This window comes from Astyanax mexicanus, chromosome 7, assembly GCF_023375975.1.
Source record: "Astyanax mexicanus isolate ESR-SI-001 chromosome 7, AstMex3_surface, whole genome shotgun sequence".
In the NCBI taxonomy this organism is placed as follows: Eukaryota; Metazoa; Chordata; class Actinopteri; order Characiformes; family Acestrorhamphidae; genus Astyanax; species Astyanax mexicanus.
In genome coordinates, this window is record NC_064414.1 from 10,413,113 (window position 1) to 10,430,691 (window position 17,579).

A 17,579-nucleotide genomic window follows, 5' to 3' on the forward strand; every position below is an offset into this window, starting at 1 on the left:
GGCAACTGCAATACCTAAACTCGTTCATAAGACTGAAAGATAATAAGCATGATTCATCACTCCACACACCATGTTTCCACTGCTCCAGAGTCCATTTTGCATTGTGGCACTGCTATGGAAACCCCTGGTGTAACGTTTTTGGGCTGATAAAGCCAGAAGAGGTTTGTATACTTTGTAGACTTTATATGTGAGTTTTTACAGTAATTTTTTGTGGTCTGCCTCTTCATGGTCTGTCTCTAAACACCTCAAGTATCCGATTACACCACTCGGTTGATGGTGGAATATCCAGGAGTTATCTATCTACCTACATACCTACCTACCTATCTACCTACCTACACCAAGTCTAAAAAAGTTGGATCAATAAACAGATAAAAACAGATTAAATGATTTGTATACTCATATTTGATTCACATTAGAACACAGAACAATAGAAACCTTTGCAACAAAGAACACAGATGTTGAAAGCATTTTACGATTTCCTAAAATGTCTCACTTTCAAAATCTGTTTTGTTGTATTGTGAATAAAATGTATGTCTAATAGATTTGCTAATCTGCAAAATTAGCAAAGGTTTCAAAAATGAACTAAGAAAAGAAAGAAGAACAAAAACAAATACTGTTCTCTGAACAGTTGCTGTTCCACTAAAGCGTACTAAAGCAATAGTTAAGCAAACAATGTTCAATCCTCCATTCACAAAATGTATTATATATGAAATGGGTAATGTTCAGTGTCTAAAGTATGCTTCCGCTCTGCTTAGGTGCTACATAGCTTTTATACACTATATAAGCAAATGCATTGTAGACACCCCTAATGAATGTATTCAGCTACTTTAAGTTGCACCCATTGCTGACAGATGTGCAAAAGTATTTAGCTACTTATTTAGCCAAACTATCGCTTTAATAATAAAGTGGAAATTTTACTGGTTGGTGTGAAGTGAGCAGGTGTGAGTTTGGGTTGAGTTAAATATGGAAAAACACATGCAGGTAAAACAACACACACAAGGACACGCAACACACCAGCGACAATCAGGGTGGATCTGCACACAGAGGGTGTATAAACACACCAACACACACGCACATGTAAATTCACACTGCTGGGTGAGAAAGGGATGAGTGCACTTACCTTCAGCTAACAACAGAGCTGTAGTACATAGAGACAGAGAGAGAGAGAGAGAGAGAGAGAGAGACAGAGAGGGAGAAAGAGAGAGATGCAGATGGAGGAATGAAACATGATGAAATGTCAATCACAGAAATAAGAAAAAAGACGAGAGAGGAACAGGGAAAGACATGGCGGTGAAAGGTCAAGGCCGTAACACTGGAAATGATGCACACACACGCACACACACACATATTGTGCTTCCTCTCACTGGCCACTTTATTAGAAATCCCTATCTTGTGCTTTCACTCACTGGCCACTTTATTAGAAACCCCTACCTCGTGCTTTCACTCACTGGCCACTTTATTAGAAACCCCTACCTTGTGCTTTCACTCACTGGCCACTTTATTAGAAACCCCTACCTTGTGCTTTCACTCACTGGCCACTTTATTAGAAACCCCTACCTTGTGCTTTCACTCACTGGCCACTTTATTAGAAACCCCTACCTTGTGCTTTCACTCACTGGCCACTTTATTAGAAACCTCTACCTTGTGCTTTCTTTTACTGGCCACTTTATTAGAAACCCCTACCTTGTGCTTTCACTCACTGGCCACTTTATTAGAAACCTCTACCTTGTGCTTTCTTTTACTGGCCACTTTATTAGAAACCCCTACCTTGTGCTTTCACTCACTGGCCACTTTATTAGAAACCCCTACCTTGTGCTTTCACTCACTGGCCACTTTATTAGAAACCGCTACCTTGTGCTTTCTTTTACTGGCCACTTTATTAGAAACCCCTACCTTGTGCTTTCACTCACTGGCCACTTTATTAGAAACCCCTACCTTGTGCTTTCACTCACTGGCCACTTTATTAGAAACCTCTACCTTGTGCTTTCTTTTACTGGCCACTTTATTAGAAACCCCTACCTTGTGCTTTCACTCACTGGCCACTTTATTAGAAACCCCTACCTTGTGCTTTCACTCACTGGCCACTTTATTAGAAACCGCTACCTTGTGCTTTCTTTTACTGGCCACTTTATTAGAAACCGCTACCTTGTGCTTTCACTCACTGGCCACTTTATTAGAAACCCCTACCTTGTGTTTCCTCTTACTGGCCACTTTATTAGAAACCCCTACCTTGTGCTTTCACTCACTGGCCATTTTATTAGAAACCCTTACCTTGTGCTTCCTCTTACTGGCCACTTTATTAGAAACCCCTACCTTGTGCTTTCACTCACTGGCCACTTTATTAGAAACCCCTACCTTGTGCTTCCTCTTACTGGCCACTTTATTAGAAACCCCTACCTTGTGCTTTCACTCACTGGCCACTTTATTAGAAACCCCTACTTGTGCTTCCTCTTACTGGCCACTTTATTAGAAAATTAGTACTTTCTCTACTACCTACCAAAAGGCATGAAACAGAACTAAATTAAAGTGAACTGAATTAAAGTGAGATGTACTGAATTAGTCTTTGTGTTGTTGCTGAACAGCACCTACTGGTGGTAGAAGAGCTGTGTGTAGAGAGGTGTGTGTTTAAGTGCGAGTGTTCACACACACAGGTGCTAACTCCTGCAAATGAGGCAGATGATTCAACAACACACACACACACACACACATGAATGCACAAACACACACACACATAAACACACACACACACACGCACTGTTTCTCAGGCAGCAGAGTGTATGTGTGTGTGTGTGTATCTGTCAGACTATATTAGAGTGTGTTGTTATCAGAATGGAGGCCTGTGGCACCAACATCACTGCAGCATCAGAGTAACAGTCAATCACACATATACACACACACACACACACACACAGCCGTGTTCCTTTCTGTTGCTGCAGATTTAATAAAGTGTGTGTGTGTGTTTGTATGAGAGAGATAGAGCATGTATATGTCATGTTTATCTCTCTGTTTATATCTGTTTAATTGTCGTTTTAATTTGTATTCTCACGTCTCTTTCTTTACCCCTCGATCTTGCTATCCCTTGCTCTCATTCTCATTCTCTCTCTCTCTCTCTCTCAGATCCAGCAGTTTAATTTAAATCTATTACACCAGGCTGTCGGCAGACAGACAGCACCATGGCAACAGTTACCGGACAGCCAGCTAACTGGATCACACACTGCTTGTGTGTGTGTGTGTGTGTGCGCGTGTGTGTGTGTGATGATTTCTTGTCACTGGGCAGGTGACAGCAGTGGCCTGTCTGCACACACACATACGCACCTGTGAGAGCTGTGTGTTGTGTGATTAAACTACTGTAGGTTGAATGGGTGGGGACAAAGAATTTGAGTATCTCTGTGTTTTGTCTGTAAGAGATGTGAAGTGTTGAGACCTTTTTGTGCCCAAAGCTGCATTAGATAACAATGTGTGTGTGTGTGTGTGTAGTTTAGCCCTGACGGCTGCTTCAGCTACTATTACACACAACAGTCTAACCAAACAGAACAGCTACTAACACACACACACACACAGAGTAGTGAGAGATGTGAAAGCTGTAAGATGAGGTGTTAGAATGAAACAGCACCTGCAGTGTTTATATGATTTACTCCAATCAGACAAAGCCTGAGAGAGAGAGAGAGAGAGAGAGAGAGAGAGAGAGAGGTGGAAAGAGAGAGTGTGTGTTTGTGTGTGTGTGTTTGTGTGTGCGTGTGTGTGTTTGAGAACAGTGGTACCTTTCTGCAGGCTCATGTCCACCATGCGAGGCTCAGCCAGCTCCAGGAAGAAGTTTTTATTTTTCTCATATTCTTCATCATCAATAATCCTGACCTGAACAGTTTTACTGAGAGAGAGAGAGAAAGAGAGAGAGAATTAGAATAATCTTTTTAAAGCAGCAGTCCCTGAGATTTTCCCTTTTGAAATTAAATCAGTAGAATGTCTGAGTTGCTAGGGAACAAAGTGCTCGAATTTATAGTATCAGTGTCCTGCACAACCATTCCTGCAATATCTAATAAATTCATTCTAAAAAAAAAACAGAGTGGTCTGGGAGGTTTGTTGAATGTGATTGCTTTCTACATTTTCACAGTATTTCAAAATCAACAAAACAATATATATTAAAAAAACTGAAATCCAAACAGCAATTTGTTTATATTAACCTGAATTTAAACAGTACTCTTTCACATGGTCTGTGCAATTACACATCCTCACCAGAGAGGGCTCTAAATCCCCAAATTCACAAAACTTAGGGACTGATGCTTTAATGTTTTGTTTTGTTCCTTTATTTAAGACGAGGACTGATTAGCTCCACACATTCTGTGTGTAACAGGGAGAAAATTCCAGAAGGTCAAACTTTATTGCAGAACTCCAGGTGAAAATGGACACATTCAGCTTATCTAGCCCACATAGAGAAGTATGGCCAGTAAAATAAGTCTCTCCTGGAGCAGATAAACATCAAAAATCATGCTAATGCCAGACATGAGGTAGATTGGTGCTTTTGGGATTGGTGAGGTAGAGGGACACCAGAGAAACTCTAGAGAGGAAAATACCCACTTAAACATCTCTTCTGGGTTTAACATCCACCGGAGGGCGCTTCCAAGTCCAATATGAATGGGGTCATATGAGCAATTGAGCAAAATCATAGTTTATATATATATTGTTGATCATTCTTTTACTGAACAATGTACTAAGTTCCTCAACACAGAACAATATCAAATGATGAATTACTACAGGCACAATTTTTCAAGCTTTTAAACTCCAATTATAAATCTCTATACGTGTTTTAACTCTAGTGATTGGTGTGGCGCAGTGGATAACACCATCCCCTGCTAGTGAGCTAACACATCATGTGGGAGACTGGGGTTCAATTCCTGGTCTGGATGACTATGCCATGCTACACCAATATGAGTCCTAGCACTACACTGACCCACCCCTGTAATAGAAATAACCTTGTAAATCAATCTGGATAAGAGTGTTAGATAAGTGTCTAACAACAGGATGAGCTCACTACCCAATCAGCACAGAGTAGCATTAGTGCTAGCACCTTTACTGCCTTAAACCTGTTTTCTTTAGAAAAATGTTAAAATACAGGGAAGTTGTTTTTGCTTTTTTTAGCGACGCATCTAATTTTGCTTTCCAAAATTAAAGGAATAATTACGTGGTTAATTACTATTTTTAATTTGAGTTCCTAACCATTTAGCTCCATTCACCCCTATTCAGAACCTCCATGGCTGTATACACTGTATGTGTATTTTAACATTAAAATAAAGCTAAAAAGTCAAATCTGTTACTGCCCAGTCCTTTTATGGAGTGTGTTGGGCTTTGGTTTGGCAGCAGTGTTTGTGTGTCTGTGTGTGTGTGTGTGTCTGTGTGTGTGTGTGAGTGTGTGTGTGTGTGTGTGTGTGGAGGCTGTGTTTGGTGATTTGGGTGCAAGCATCTCTGCAGCAGGAGTTCAGTCTGAAAGGTGAAACAGGGTCTACGCAGGCACTAGAGAATAATGGAGTGTGGCAGAATCCCTGGACAGAGTGTGTGTGTGTGTGTGTGTGTGTGTTTGTGTTTGAGAGAGATGAATTTATAGAGAACAGGACAAGTGGCAGCATAGATAAAGTCTGCATCTAAAACACTAAAGATAAAACTGGACACCTTGAGAAGCCCCCCCCCCCCCACACACACACACACATAGTGGGGTTACAGAACGTGATGTATAAATGCTGATCAATAACTGCAGAGCTCCACACCTGTTGTTAGCACTGCAAAGAAGGACATTCATTTAGGTGTAAATTGTAGGTGTCCCACTATTTATGTAAATATAGTGTTTACACACACACACACACACAATTGAAAAAAATATGACAAATAAATAAAAAAGCAGTGCAATGTGTATTAGATTTTTTCCCCCACAAAAAAGTGTGGCGATGTTGTTGTGTTTTATGTTGAATACAGACACAGTTCTGAGATTATATTTTTTTATAATTTTATTTCTATTTTTTTTCCCCATTTTCTCCCCAATTTACACAGCCAATTACCCAACCCACTCATAAGATCCCCCCTTTTTGAACTGCTGCTGAGTAGCATCACAGCGAACTCGGAGGAAAGCGCAGAGACTCAGTTCCAATACATAAGCTCACAGACAACAAAGCTGCGGACATCACCAGTTGGAGTGATGTGGGGAGAGAGTGCCATATACCCACCAAGAGAGAGCAAGGCCAATTGTGCTCTCTCAGTGCTCCAGTAGCCAGTGGCAAGCTACATGAACAGGATTCGAGCCAGTAATCTTCTGATCATAGCGGCGGCCCTTAGCCTGCTGGACCACTCGAAGCCCGTTTTGAGAGTTTTTTTTTACTCTTATTTAGTTCAGATCACTTTCGTAGACGTGGACGAAAACTTTTTGAAACTGTATGATGTAACGAATCGTGTTTTGAGACAGTCACAGGTTTTTTGTTGTTTTGATACAGACTTCAAAGCAGTGTATAAAAAAGTTTTATATTCTGTATTTCATTATAGCTTGTTGATAAAGGTGTGTAAAATAATCTCTTGCTTATGTGCTTCTATTGGCCACTGTTGACTGACAGTTGTAGATGCAGTGACAGGATTTGTTGTATGGATGTATGTTAGTAATAAATTAAATTAATTTAATTTAATACAGCAGATATTTATACTGACCTCCTAATTTTATCACACACACACACACAAACAGATTGCTTCCCCAGTATTCAACCAATGCAGTGTAGACTATACAGATATGTGCAGGCAAAAGACATCTACCCTGAGAACCAGTCTAGAGTGCCAATCATTGTGCAAGCACACGTGTGTTTAGTGTGTGTGTGTGTGTGTGTGTGTGTGGCTGTTTCTTGTTATAGGTTCCGGATCCCCTGAGTATGATAAAACATGTGAGGGACATTTCGGTACACTCATTCACACATAGCACACACAGCTACTGGAGAAACGTGTGTGTGTGTGTGTGTGTGTGTGTGTATGTGTGTGTGTGAATGCTAAGTGCTCTCAGGAGAGTTTCTACATGACTATTCGATTAGAGATACACACTCTGTCCTGTCACTCAGCTGTGTGTGAGTGTAGAACTGTACACACCTCCCTACCTGTCCTAAAGTATGAGGTCACTTCTTTCTGCAACAGTCAAACTATGAACAGAACCAATCAGAATCAATCAGACACCTGGCAATCAGACACTGAGCAGAGCCAGTCAGAATCTCTGTTTTAGCAGGGGGCGGGACATCAAACATTCAGACACTGAGCAGAACCAGTCAGAATCTTTTTTTAGCTGGGGGTGGGGCATCAAACAATCAGACACTGAGCAGAACCAGTCAAAATCTCTGTTTCAGCTGGGGGCGGGGCATCAGACAATCAGACACTGAGCAGAACCAGTCAGAAACTGTGTTTTAGGTGGGAGCGGGGCATCAGACAATCAGACACTAAGCAGAGCCAGTCAGAATCTCTGTTTCAGCTGGGGGCGGGGCATCAAACAATCAGACACTGAGCAGAGCCAGTCAGAATCTCTGTTTCAGCTGATCAGACACTGAGCAGAGCCAATCAGAATCTCTGTTTCAGGTAGGGGCGGGGCAGCTGATAATCAGACACTGAGCAGAGCCAGCCACAGTCTCGGTTTTAGCTGGGGTGGGACATCAGACAATCAGACACTCTTTTTTTTTTGGGGGGGGGGGGGGGCTGCCAAAAAAATGGCAGTAAAAAAAGAGAGAAAGAAAGAAAGAAAAAAAGAGGGAAAAAAACCCTGACAACAAACAGGAAAAAGAACATTAAAAGGTGAGAGAGAAAGACAATATATAGCAAAATATAAATAAAGAATAAAAATAAGAAAATAAAAAAATAAGTAGCCTATGTCCCCAATCTGTGTGTCTGTGTCAGAATCTCTTTTTCAGCTGAGGGCGGGGCATCAGACAATCAGACACTGAGTAGAACCAATCAGAATCTTTGTTTGAGCTGCACTGCATGTAATGTAGCCTGCTATCCTAATTTAACCAAATCTGATCTAAATAATGAAACATTGCTGTGAGGAGGATTTTAATGCCCCTTAAGTGTGAGAACATCAGTAAGATCAGGTATCGATGTTGGATGATTAGTTCTGCAACTCCAACATCATCCCAATAAAAGAGAAAAAGATGGAGAGAAAAAAAAGAGAGAAAAAGAGAATGAGAGAGAGAGAGAGAGAGGGCAATGATTGGATGGAGAGACAACAATGTGACTCAAGCTGTGACACACAGTCGTGTGATGTGTGTGTGTGATCTACAGAGGGCGTTAAATAACTGAAAGTGAAAAACGAAGGAATGTTAATTAAGAAATGTGGGATTCTCTAGAGAAGACCACACACACACACACACACACACTTCTTCGAAGCATCCTCCCCTTCATCTTTGTTTTTTCTTGTCTGTCTGTCTCTCTCTCTGTTTATTTCTTTGTCTCTCTCTCTCTCTCAACAGTCTTTTTAGAGAAAAAGTCTAAGAGACAAAGGAATACAGGAGAGAGAGCGAGAGAATAAGAGAGAGAGTAAGAGAGAGGAGAGAAAGTTTGTCGGTGTCTCTCCCTTGTGTCACCCTGATTATATAACAGCCACATGCTAAAAATAAAGCCTGCACTGCTCACTGTGTGTGTGTGTGTGTGTGTGTTAACATGCATGTCTGCACTGATGTGCCAATGTAAAAACACACCCAGGGACAAACACATATACACACACACTCATTACACAAATGTATATATCGTACATCCACGCGTGCACACACACACACACACTTTTATGCATGCACACGCCTGTCCTCTGCGGTTGCCATGGTGATACAGCCTCCTTCAGCTGGAGAGCAGCAGAGCAGTGACTTCCTGGAGGGACAGCAGCATGCGTGCGCATACACACACACACACACACACACACACACATTTATATACAAATACACACACATTTATACACATGTACACACACACACACACATGCAAGCACTCAATCCAGTCCTTTTCTTTCATTTTAATTTCTCTTCTATCTTTCTGTCTCTCTCTGTGTTTCTTCTTCTGATTGCCCTTTGTTTGTCATAAGCAGAAGTAGATGATGCCAACACACACACACAAATTTGGTTACATATATATTCAGCTTTCTCTCTCTCTCTCTCTCTCTCTCTCTGTATATATATATATATATATATATATATATATATATATATATTACGGGTGTAACGGTACACAGAATTCACAGTTCGGTATAAACCCCACGGTTCTGAATGATTTCAGTACAGAGAGTACATAGACTAACAGAATGCTCCACGTTTTATATATTCGCTCCTAAGGTAGATAATACAGTCTGCTGCACTGCATTATACAGTGTATATTAAACTGTGGACGTACACTCTTACAACTTATTTTTGTTTTTAGTCTTAAAAGCACAACACTGAAGGTTTTGCAATAAGAGGAATGTTTAACTCAGGCTATATTTAAACAAGCTTAAAGGAGAAATCCGGTGTAAAATGGACTTGGGGTGTAGGAAAACATGATAACGAGTACAAACTTGTTGAATATCCCACTTCCATTGGCCCACAGCATTCTGAAATACAGATCTTTTAGACAATGCTCCCAACATCCTTTCAATGCTAGTGATAGGGGCATAGTGTTGCTCATGCAAAGACATCACTATTTTACACCTTAAAAAACTTACTTAGTAGAATCCCAAGGGCTCTGAGAACTATAAAAATGAATTGGTAGTTTATTAAAAAAAAACTTTTTTTTATACACAGTTTTTTGAGCACTGCCATCTTGAAATTAAGTCATAATAAAACGAACGACGAGCACAAACGAATAGGTAGAATAGAGGAACAGATTGAAAAGTGTATTCAGTGAAAATTTATGAATATTATAGAGATATTTTCAACAACAGCTGGTACAGCATTGCCAATATAGTGTGGTGCTAATTTAAACTTATCAATGGTATAAAAATAGAGATTTCTTTGCATGGCCAAAGCTATGCCCCTATCACTATTTATTTGAAAGAATTTCATTGTACAAGGAAACTTGTTTCTTATTGTGCACATGACAGTAAACTCTAAATCTGAATCTCTAGTCAGGAGTATCGACTAAAAGTGCTGTATTTAGGAATGCTGGCAGACAACACCCCAAGTCCATTTTACCTTTGCAATTTATAGCTGGCATACTGCATAGTCTCAACTTTGGTAATGTCTTCAAAACAATGGAACTCAAATATTGCCATATGCTGTATTACACTCTCCTGTATGTTTCTAAAAGGTCACAGTTGGCTCCAAACTAAAAAACAACCCATGTATTTCAAAAATACAAAAATAAATAATATGCATTTAAAATGTTTCAGCCTAGGGCAGACACAAAGAGCAATACAAAACTGAATAACTGAATCTCCTGGTATACAAATGCAAAATATTAATGCAAAAATGTTGTCTTTTGTTATTCGTGCACTTTCTATGGTGTGGGGAGCCATTTGGGACTCGATATCCAAACACAGCAGCCTGGAGTTAGCTTAGCTAGCTAAAGAAGCATTTCCCGACTGTTCCTGACAAAAAATGTACAGTACAGGGTACCTCCAGGACAAGGACTGGCTGAGCTAGCGTTAGCAGTGGTGGCTAATGATGGTCCTGGAGCTCTGATGTCCGAAACAGTTTGGTGTTTTTCTCTAAACACAAATGCTAAACCGGCAAAACCACCTTTTCCTGCACGACTTTAGCCACCCGGGACCCTGGAGCTAAAATGCTGTCAAGCTGTAATCCCGATACAGCAGCGATAGCTCTGTTCATTAGCTCTGTTGCTAATTTGTCATCCTGAGCAGTAGACGGTTCTCTACAGATTTGTGGCCTATTTTGGGTGTGTCTGTATTAAAGGTGTATTCAGAGGAGGTGTGCTACCATAGTATATATTTATAATTAAAGCTATCTAGCTAAATAAAGCAGTGTTTAGGAAATTTGGGCTAAAAGCACTGTTATCAGAAGATACTCCTACAAGACATATAAATAACATAAGTCACTGTATCAGCGTAAAGAGAAGAAAACTGTGATAAGAATCTTTTTTTTGTTTTAAATAACTAGATGTGTACAGTTTTGTGACATTCATGCAAATGCAAATACAGCAAGCCCACATTATTAACACTATCATGAAAAACTGGCCGGTTCTACTCGTCCTCAGGAAAATAATTGAACTCAACCTCATCACACTCAATTACTGCCCCCTTTCTTAGCTCACACCACCATTACTGATCCCAAGCTCAGTTCACACCAATATTACTGACCCCTACCTCATCACACTCCAACATTACTGACCCCTACCTCATCACACCCCAACATTACTGACCCCTACCTCATCACACTCCAACATTACTGACCCCTACCTCATCACACTCCAACATTACTGACCCCTACCTCATCACACTCCAACATTACTGACCCCTGCCTCATCACACTCCAACATTACTGACCCCTACCTCATCACACCCCAACATTATTGACCCCTACCTCATCACACTCCAACATTACTGACCCCTGCCTCATCACACTCCAACATTACTGACCCCTACCTCATCACACTTCAACATTACTGACCCCTACCTCATCACACTCCAACATTACTGACCCCTACCTCATCACACTCCAACATTACTGACCCCTGCCTCATCACACTCCAACATTACTGACCCCTACCTCATCACACTCCAACATTACTGACCCCTACCTCATCACACTCCAACATTACTGACCCCTACCTCATCACACTTCAACATTACTGACCCCTACCTCATCACACTTCAACATTACTGACCCCTGCCTCATCACACTCCAACATTACTGACCCCTACCTCATCACACCCCAACATTACTGACCCCTACCTCATCACACTCCAACATTACTGACCCCTACCTCATCACACTTCAACATTACTGAACCCTACCTCATCACACTCCAACATTACTGACCCCTGCCTCATCACACTCCAACATTAGTGACCCCTACCTCATCACACCCCAACATTACTGACCCCTACCTCATCACACTCCAACATTACTGACCCCTACCTCATCACACTTCAACATTACTGACCCCTGCCTCATCACACTCCAACATTACTGACCCCTACCTCATCACACTCCAATATTACTGACCCCTACCTCATCACACTCCAACATTACTGACCCCTACCTCATCACACCCCAACATTACTGACCCCTACCTCATCACACTTCAACATTACTGACCCCTACCTCATCACACTTCAATATTACTGACCCCTACCTCATCACACTCCTACATTTACTGACCCCTACCTCATCACACTCCAACATTACTGACCCCCACCTTATCACACTCCAACATTACTGACCCCTACCTCATCACACTCCAACATTACTGACCCCTACCTCATCACACTTCAATATTACTGACCCCTACCTCATCACACTCCTACATTTACTGACCCCTGCCTCATCACACTTCAATATTACTGACCCCTACCTCATCACACTCCTACATTTACTGACCCCTACCTCATCACACTCCAACATTACTGACCTCTACCTCATCACACTTCAACATTACTGAACCCTACCTCATCACACTCCAACATTACTGACCCCCACCTTATCACACTCCAACATTACTGACCCCTACCTCAGCACAAGCTAACATTCTTATTATTAACGTTTTGGTCAATATTGTTAGTGATGTAATGTTTAGCCAATATTTAATCCAGACAAGAGAACAAAGTTACCTTGAATCTGGAAAGTAAAGGAGTCCTCTACGTGTGTGTGAGTGTGTGTCTGAATGGGTGTGTGTGGGTCTCCCTGCATTCTGGTGCATTGTGCTGCAGCACCACGGGAATACAGAAAAAAGTGCTGCTGGAGATTCCCTCCACACACACACACACACGTGCGCATGCACACACACACCTCTCAAATTATTCCTCCATCTTTCTGTCACTGCTATGAGGACAGCAGAGTGTGTGTGTAACTGTAATTCTTTGTGTGTGTGGGTGTGTGTGTGTGTTTGTCACACCTGGTATGGTACCTCTGTCAGTGTCTGTCGAGTTCTCCAGTTTCCAGAGCACATCAGTTAATCAGGTGAAACCACACCTAGCCAATCTTCTATCACTATAACACATATATATATACAGGTGTTGGACAATGAAACTAAAACACCTGGTTTTAGACCACAATAATTTATCGTTCCACCGGACAGTTCTGGTGGAAACAGGAGAGTTGAGGTGCACATTGAATTCTGCCGTGATTTGGGCAGCCGTGGTTTTATGCTTTTTGGAAACAATCCGGGTTAGCACCCGAACATACCTTTCAGACAGCTTCCTCTTGCATCCACAGTTAATCCTGTTGAATGTGGTTCGTCCTTCTTGGTGGTATGCTGACATTACCTTGCTGTCTTGGTCACAAATGCGCCAGCAAGATGTGCCCCAACATTTTGTCCTCTTTTGAACTCTGGTGTGTCACCCATTATGTTGTGTGCATTGCAATATTTTGAGCAAAACTCTGTTCTTACTAGGGGCAATGTGCAATTAATGAAGATTGGCCACCAGTCTGGTCCGATTTAGCCATGAAACCTCCCACACTAAAATGACAGGTGTTTCAGTTTCATTGTCCAACCCCTGTACCTCTTTGTGTATACACCTGACTGTTATTTGTATTCATTGCAAAGTATTGCCTCTCTTCATCCACTGACATACTGAGCTTTATTTCTCTTTTTATTTTTTTTATTTATTAAATATTTTCCCCAATTTTGTTCCATTTTATCCCAATTTAGCTTGGTGAATTGTCCCACCCATTCAGCTGCTACTCAGTTGTATATCCTCCATCACTAGTGATGCCCCAACACCAGGAGGGTAAAGACTAGCACATGCCTCCTCCGACACATGTAAAGTCAGCCACCGCCTCTTTTTGAACTGCTGCTGATGGAGCACTGCCGAGTAGCATTACAGCGCACCCAGAGGAAAGTGCAGCGACTCTGTTCTGATACATCAGCTCACAGACGCCTTATTCTGATTCCGACATCACTCTAGCAGTGATGAGGGGAAAGAGGGTATCTACCCACCAAGACAGAGCAAGGCCACTTGTGCTCTCTCAGGGCTCCGGCAGCTGATGGCAAACTACATGACTGGGATTCGAACCAGCAATTTTTTTTTTCTAATTTTATCCACTTTTCTCCCCAATTGTGAAGAGAAAATTAGCCAACCCACTCATCAGGACTCCACTATCACTAGTAATGCCCCCACAAATTAGGAGGATGAAGACTAGCACATTCCTTCTTCAATACATATGAAGCCAGTCTCCTTCTCTTTATGAACTCTCACTAAAGTAGCATCAATAGGTAGCATTACAGCGTGCACAGAGAAAAAGACGCAGCGACCCAGCGACACTGATACATCAGTTAACAGGTGCTTGTGCTGACTGACATTTGTCTACGAGTGCTAAGTTGAGAGCGTGCCATCTACCCACCCAAAGACAGCATGGCCAGTTGTGTTCCCTTTCTTAGACTCTGGCTGCTGAGGTAAACAGCATGATCCGGGATTTAAACCCGAAATCCTTAGAACATAGTCTTCTGCTCAAACCTGCAATCCTTAGTCGGCTGCTCAGAGCCCCACACGATGAACGGGCAAGGCAAGTGCAATAGATGGGATTGGCAAAAATATGTAAATGAGTTGGCAGCTGTGACATCATAAAACCTTTGCAATATTTGCAATATGTCCTTTTATAAAGGAGGGACATGTTTAATATGACCCCTCAACAACAAAAATCTATTTTATTGCCAGACCAGGTCGAGGTCGCGCTCTTTAAAAAAAAATCTGAAAAAAAAAAAAAATAAATAAATAAAGGTGGGAGCACAGAAGTGTGTGCTTGTGTGTGTGTGTGTGTGTGTGTCCTTGTCCCACTATAATACCCTTCAGTGTTGGGCTGAAGGATGAGAGCAGATGTCTCTCAGTTGAAGCCGCTCACCTTTTCCCCTCACCTGTAAATAACATGCTTATTAATTACCTCACCTGATCCACCTGGACCCACCCTGGCGTTACTAAAAACAGGATCTGGAGCCGTTCAGCTGCTTTTCAGAGTTGGTGATATTAAACAAAAAGACATTGAAAATTATTTTAATATTAAAAATCAGTCAGAATACCTTTTATAAACTAAACCTAAGAGCTATATGTCACCCAATAGCTAGCTAATACGTAATAATAAATATGACATTAGAAACTAATAAAACAAAAAAGGAGCTAAACATGTGTAAAAGCCAAAACCTGACCTAATACCTTACACTATAGCTAAAACTACACCTAATAACTACGTCTATAGATAAAACTACACCTCATAACAAATACTAGAGCTAAAACTACATCTAATAACCGACACTAGATCTAAAACTACACCTAATAATTAACACTAGAGCTAAAACTACACCTAATAACTAACACCACAGCCAAAACATCCTCTATTAATTAACACTAGGGCTTAAACTACCTCTAATTATTAACACTAGAGCTAAAACTACACCTAATAACTAACACCACAGCCAAAACTTCCTCTAATAATTAACACTAGCGCTAAAACTACCCCTAATAACCAACATTACAGGCAAAATTACACCTACGAACTAAGATTAGGGCTAAACCTACACCTAATAATTAACACTTGAGCCAAAACTACACCTAAGAACTAACCCTAGAGATAAAATAGCTAAAACAACTGGACCTTATTACTAAAATCAGTGTCAGTATTACAATATCACTCAGGTCCAAGAGTGTGATTAGATCAATGATGCATCTTTACTACAGCATAACTGATTAGTAACAGAGAGGGAAAAGGAAAGAGAGGGGGTAGAGAAAGAGAGAAACTGAGAGAAAATGAGAAAGAGGAAGAGGGAGGGAGGGATAGAGAGGGAGAGAGAGGGAGAGAGAAAATGAGAAAAAGAGGTAGAAAGAGAGAGAGGGGGGAGCTGCATAACTGAGTGACATCAAATGAAGGGGAGCTGCCCTATTTCTAAATATAGTGTGTGTGAATGTGTATCTGTATGAGTGTGCCTGTGTGTGTGTCTGTGTGTGTGTCTGTGTGTTTGTGTGCGTGCATGTGTGTGTGTGCGTGGCAATGTGTCCCTATGTATGTGTGTCCCTGTGTGTGTAAGTGTGTCCCTGTGTGTCTGTGTGTGTCTATGAAAGTGGTTTTTATTCCCGTCTGTGAAGCCGAAGCTGAGCGGTCAGCAGCAACCAGATCAGTGCAGACATGTGTCCTGTCACTCGCAGAAACCGCAGAAGTGTGTGTATGTGTGTGTGTGCTGCACATGCAAGCGTGTGCATGAGAGGGTAAATGCGACAGTCTGTCAAACTGAGCTCCAGCTGTAACTGCAATACTTTTAAAAAAGGACACACACAGCAGTAAAAAACAGCACGTAAATGAATAGACAGTAACACTACTACTACTATTACTAGAAGTACTACTACTAATACTAATACTAGTATTACTACTACTAGTACTTTTGATAATAATAATAATAATAATAATAATAATAATAATAATAATAATTATTATTATTATTATTATTATTATTATTATTATTTGTATTATTATATGTGTTTTTTTGTAATTATCAGCTGTATTATTATAATCTTTTTTATTAGTAAAATTTGGATTTTGTTCTTTAAATACACCCCCTCTCAAAGTGTGCCAACTGTGAAAAATGTCTTTAAGCGCATCATAAAGGCATGTTTAAGAGTCAATGATCTCTCACCAAGAGGTACACTATCCAAAACTGACCTGTAAAAGGTATTGTAGGGCAGTGTGGGAACACCCTATTTCGGCAATGCCCAGTGTCTAATCATACACATCTAAAATCATTTACATATCTTAAACATGACTGTTCGTTGTTCTGTTTTTACCATAGTATTTTTTGTCAGTATTTTAAGTGTATTATATGGGAATTTTAAATGCTTTAAAAGGCAAATATACTTAAAAACACTCATTTAATTTTATGCCTAAACAGAGGCTTTGATCAAAAATCAAAGGCATGAACCCCTCCTCCAGCGGACCACCGCCAGCTATGCGCCTGTTAACACTCCGCCCGGGTGAGCAGCAAAGTCTCATGGGTAAAATACGCCCCCCTTCCAGCTGTGCTCTAACCTGCCAGTGGTTACAGCACCCTGTGGCCCGTGCATCAACCAGTGCACAAGCCAGCTTATTTATTCATATTCATATTCACACCCCCACCAATTAGCAAACTTAATTACACCAGAGACAGCCAGTAAATGTTGGACTAAACTGTTGTCGGCTGAATGTGTGGAGTTATGGTGCTGTAGACTGAATGGTTGGAGTTAAACTGCTGTAGGCTGAATGGTTGGAGATGAACTGTAGTGGACTGAATGGGTGGAGTTAAACTGGTCTGCACTAAATCGGTGGAGCTAAACTGCTGTAGGCTGAAAGGGTGGAGTTAAACTGCTATAGGTTGAGTTGAAGGATTGGGGCTAAACTGCTGTAGGTTGAGTTGAATGGGTGGAGTTAAACTGCTGTAGACTGGGTGGGTGAAGATGAACTGTGGTAGACTGA

General features: G+C 41.1%; 1 protein-coding gene and 1 long non-coding RNA gene across 7 annotated transcripts in view; both read right to left on the reverse strand.

Moving 5' to 3' along the window:
- slc8a3 (solute carrier family 8 member 3) overlaps positions 1-17,579 on the reverse strand; it is a 79,452-nt gene that overhangs the window by 14,610 nt on the left and 47,263 nt on the right. For 4 of the 5 annotated variants that reach the window (XM_022685027.2, XM_007247571.4, XM_022685025.2 and 1 more), the window contains exons 3-4: positions 3,762-3,868; positions 1,121-1,138 (exon numbers count right to left, since the gene is read on the reverse strand). In XM_022685027.2, coding sequence (XP_022540748.1) covers positions 1,121-1,138; positions 3,762-3,868 — 125 coding nt within the window. The remainder of the gene's footprint in view (positions 1-1,120; positions 1,139-3,761; positions 3,869-17,579) is intronic. The other variant, XM_007247573.4, reaches the window with a different exon arrangement.
- On the reverse strand, positions 11,242-12,207 carry LOC125802900 (uncharacterized). Of its 2 annotated transcripts, none has more exons than XR_007439932.1 (3): positions 12,004-12,207; positions 11,570-11,693; positions 11,242-11,414 (listed from the first exon to the last, which is right to left on the reverse strand). It is a non-coding gene; the product is annotated as an uncharacterized LOC125802900 (long non-coding RNA). The 2 variants fall into 2 exon arrangements; XR_007439933.1 differs by lacking the exon at positions 12,004-12,207 and adding an exon at positions 11,849-11,982.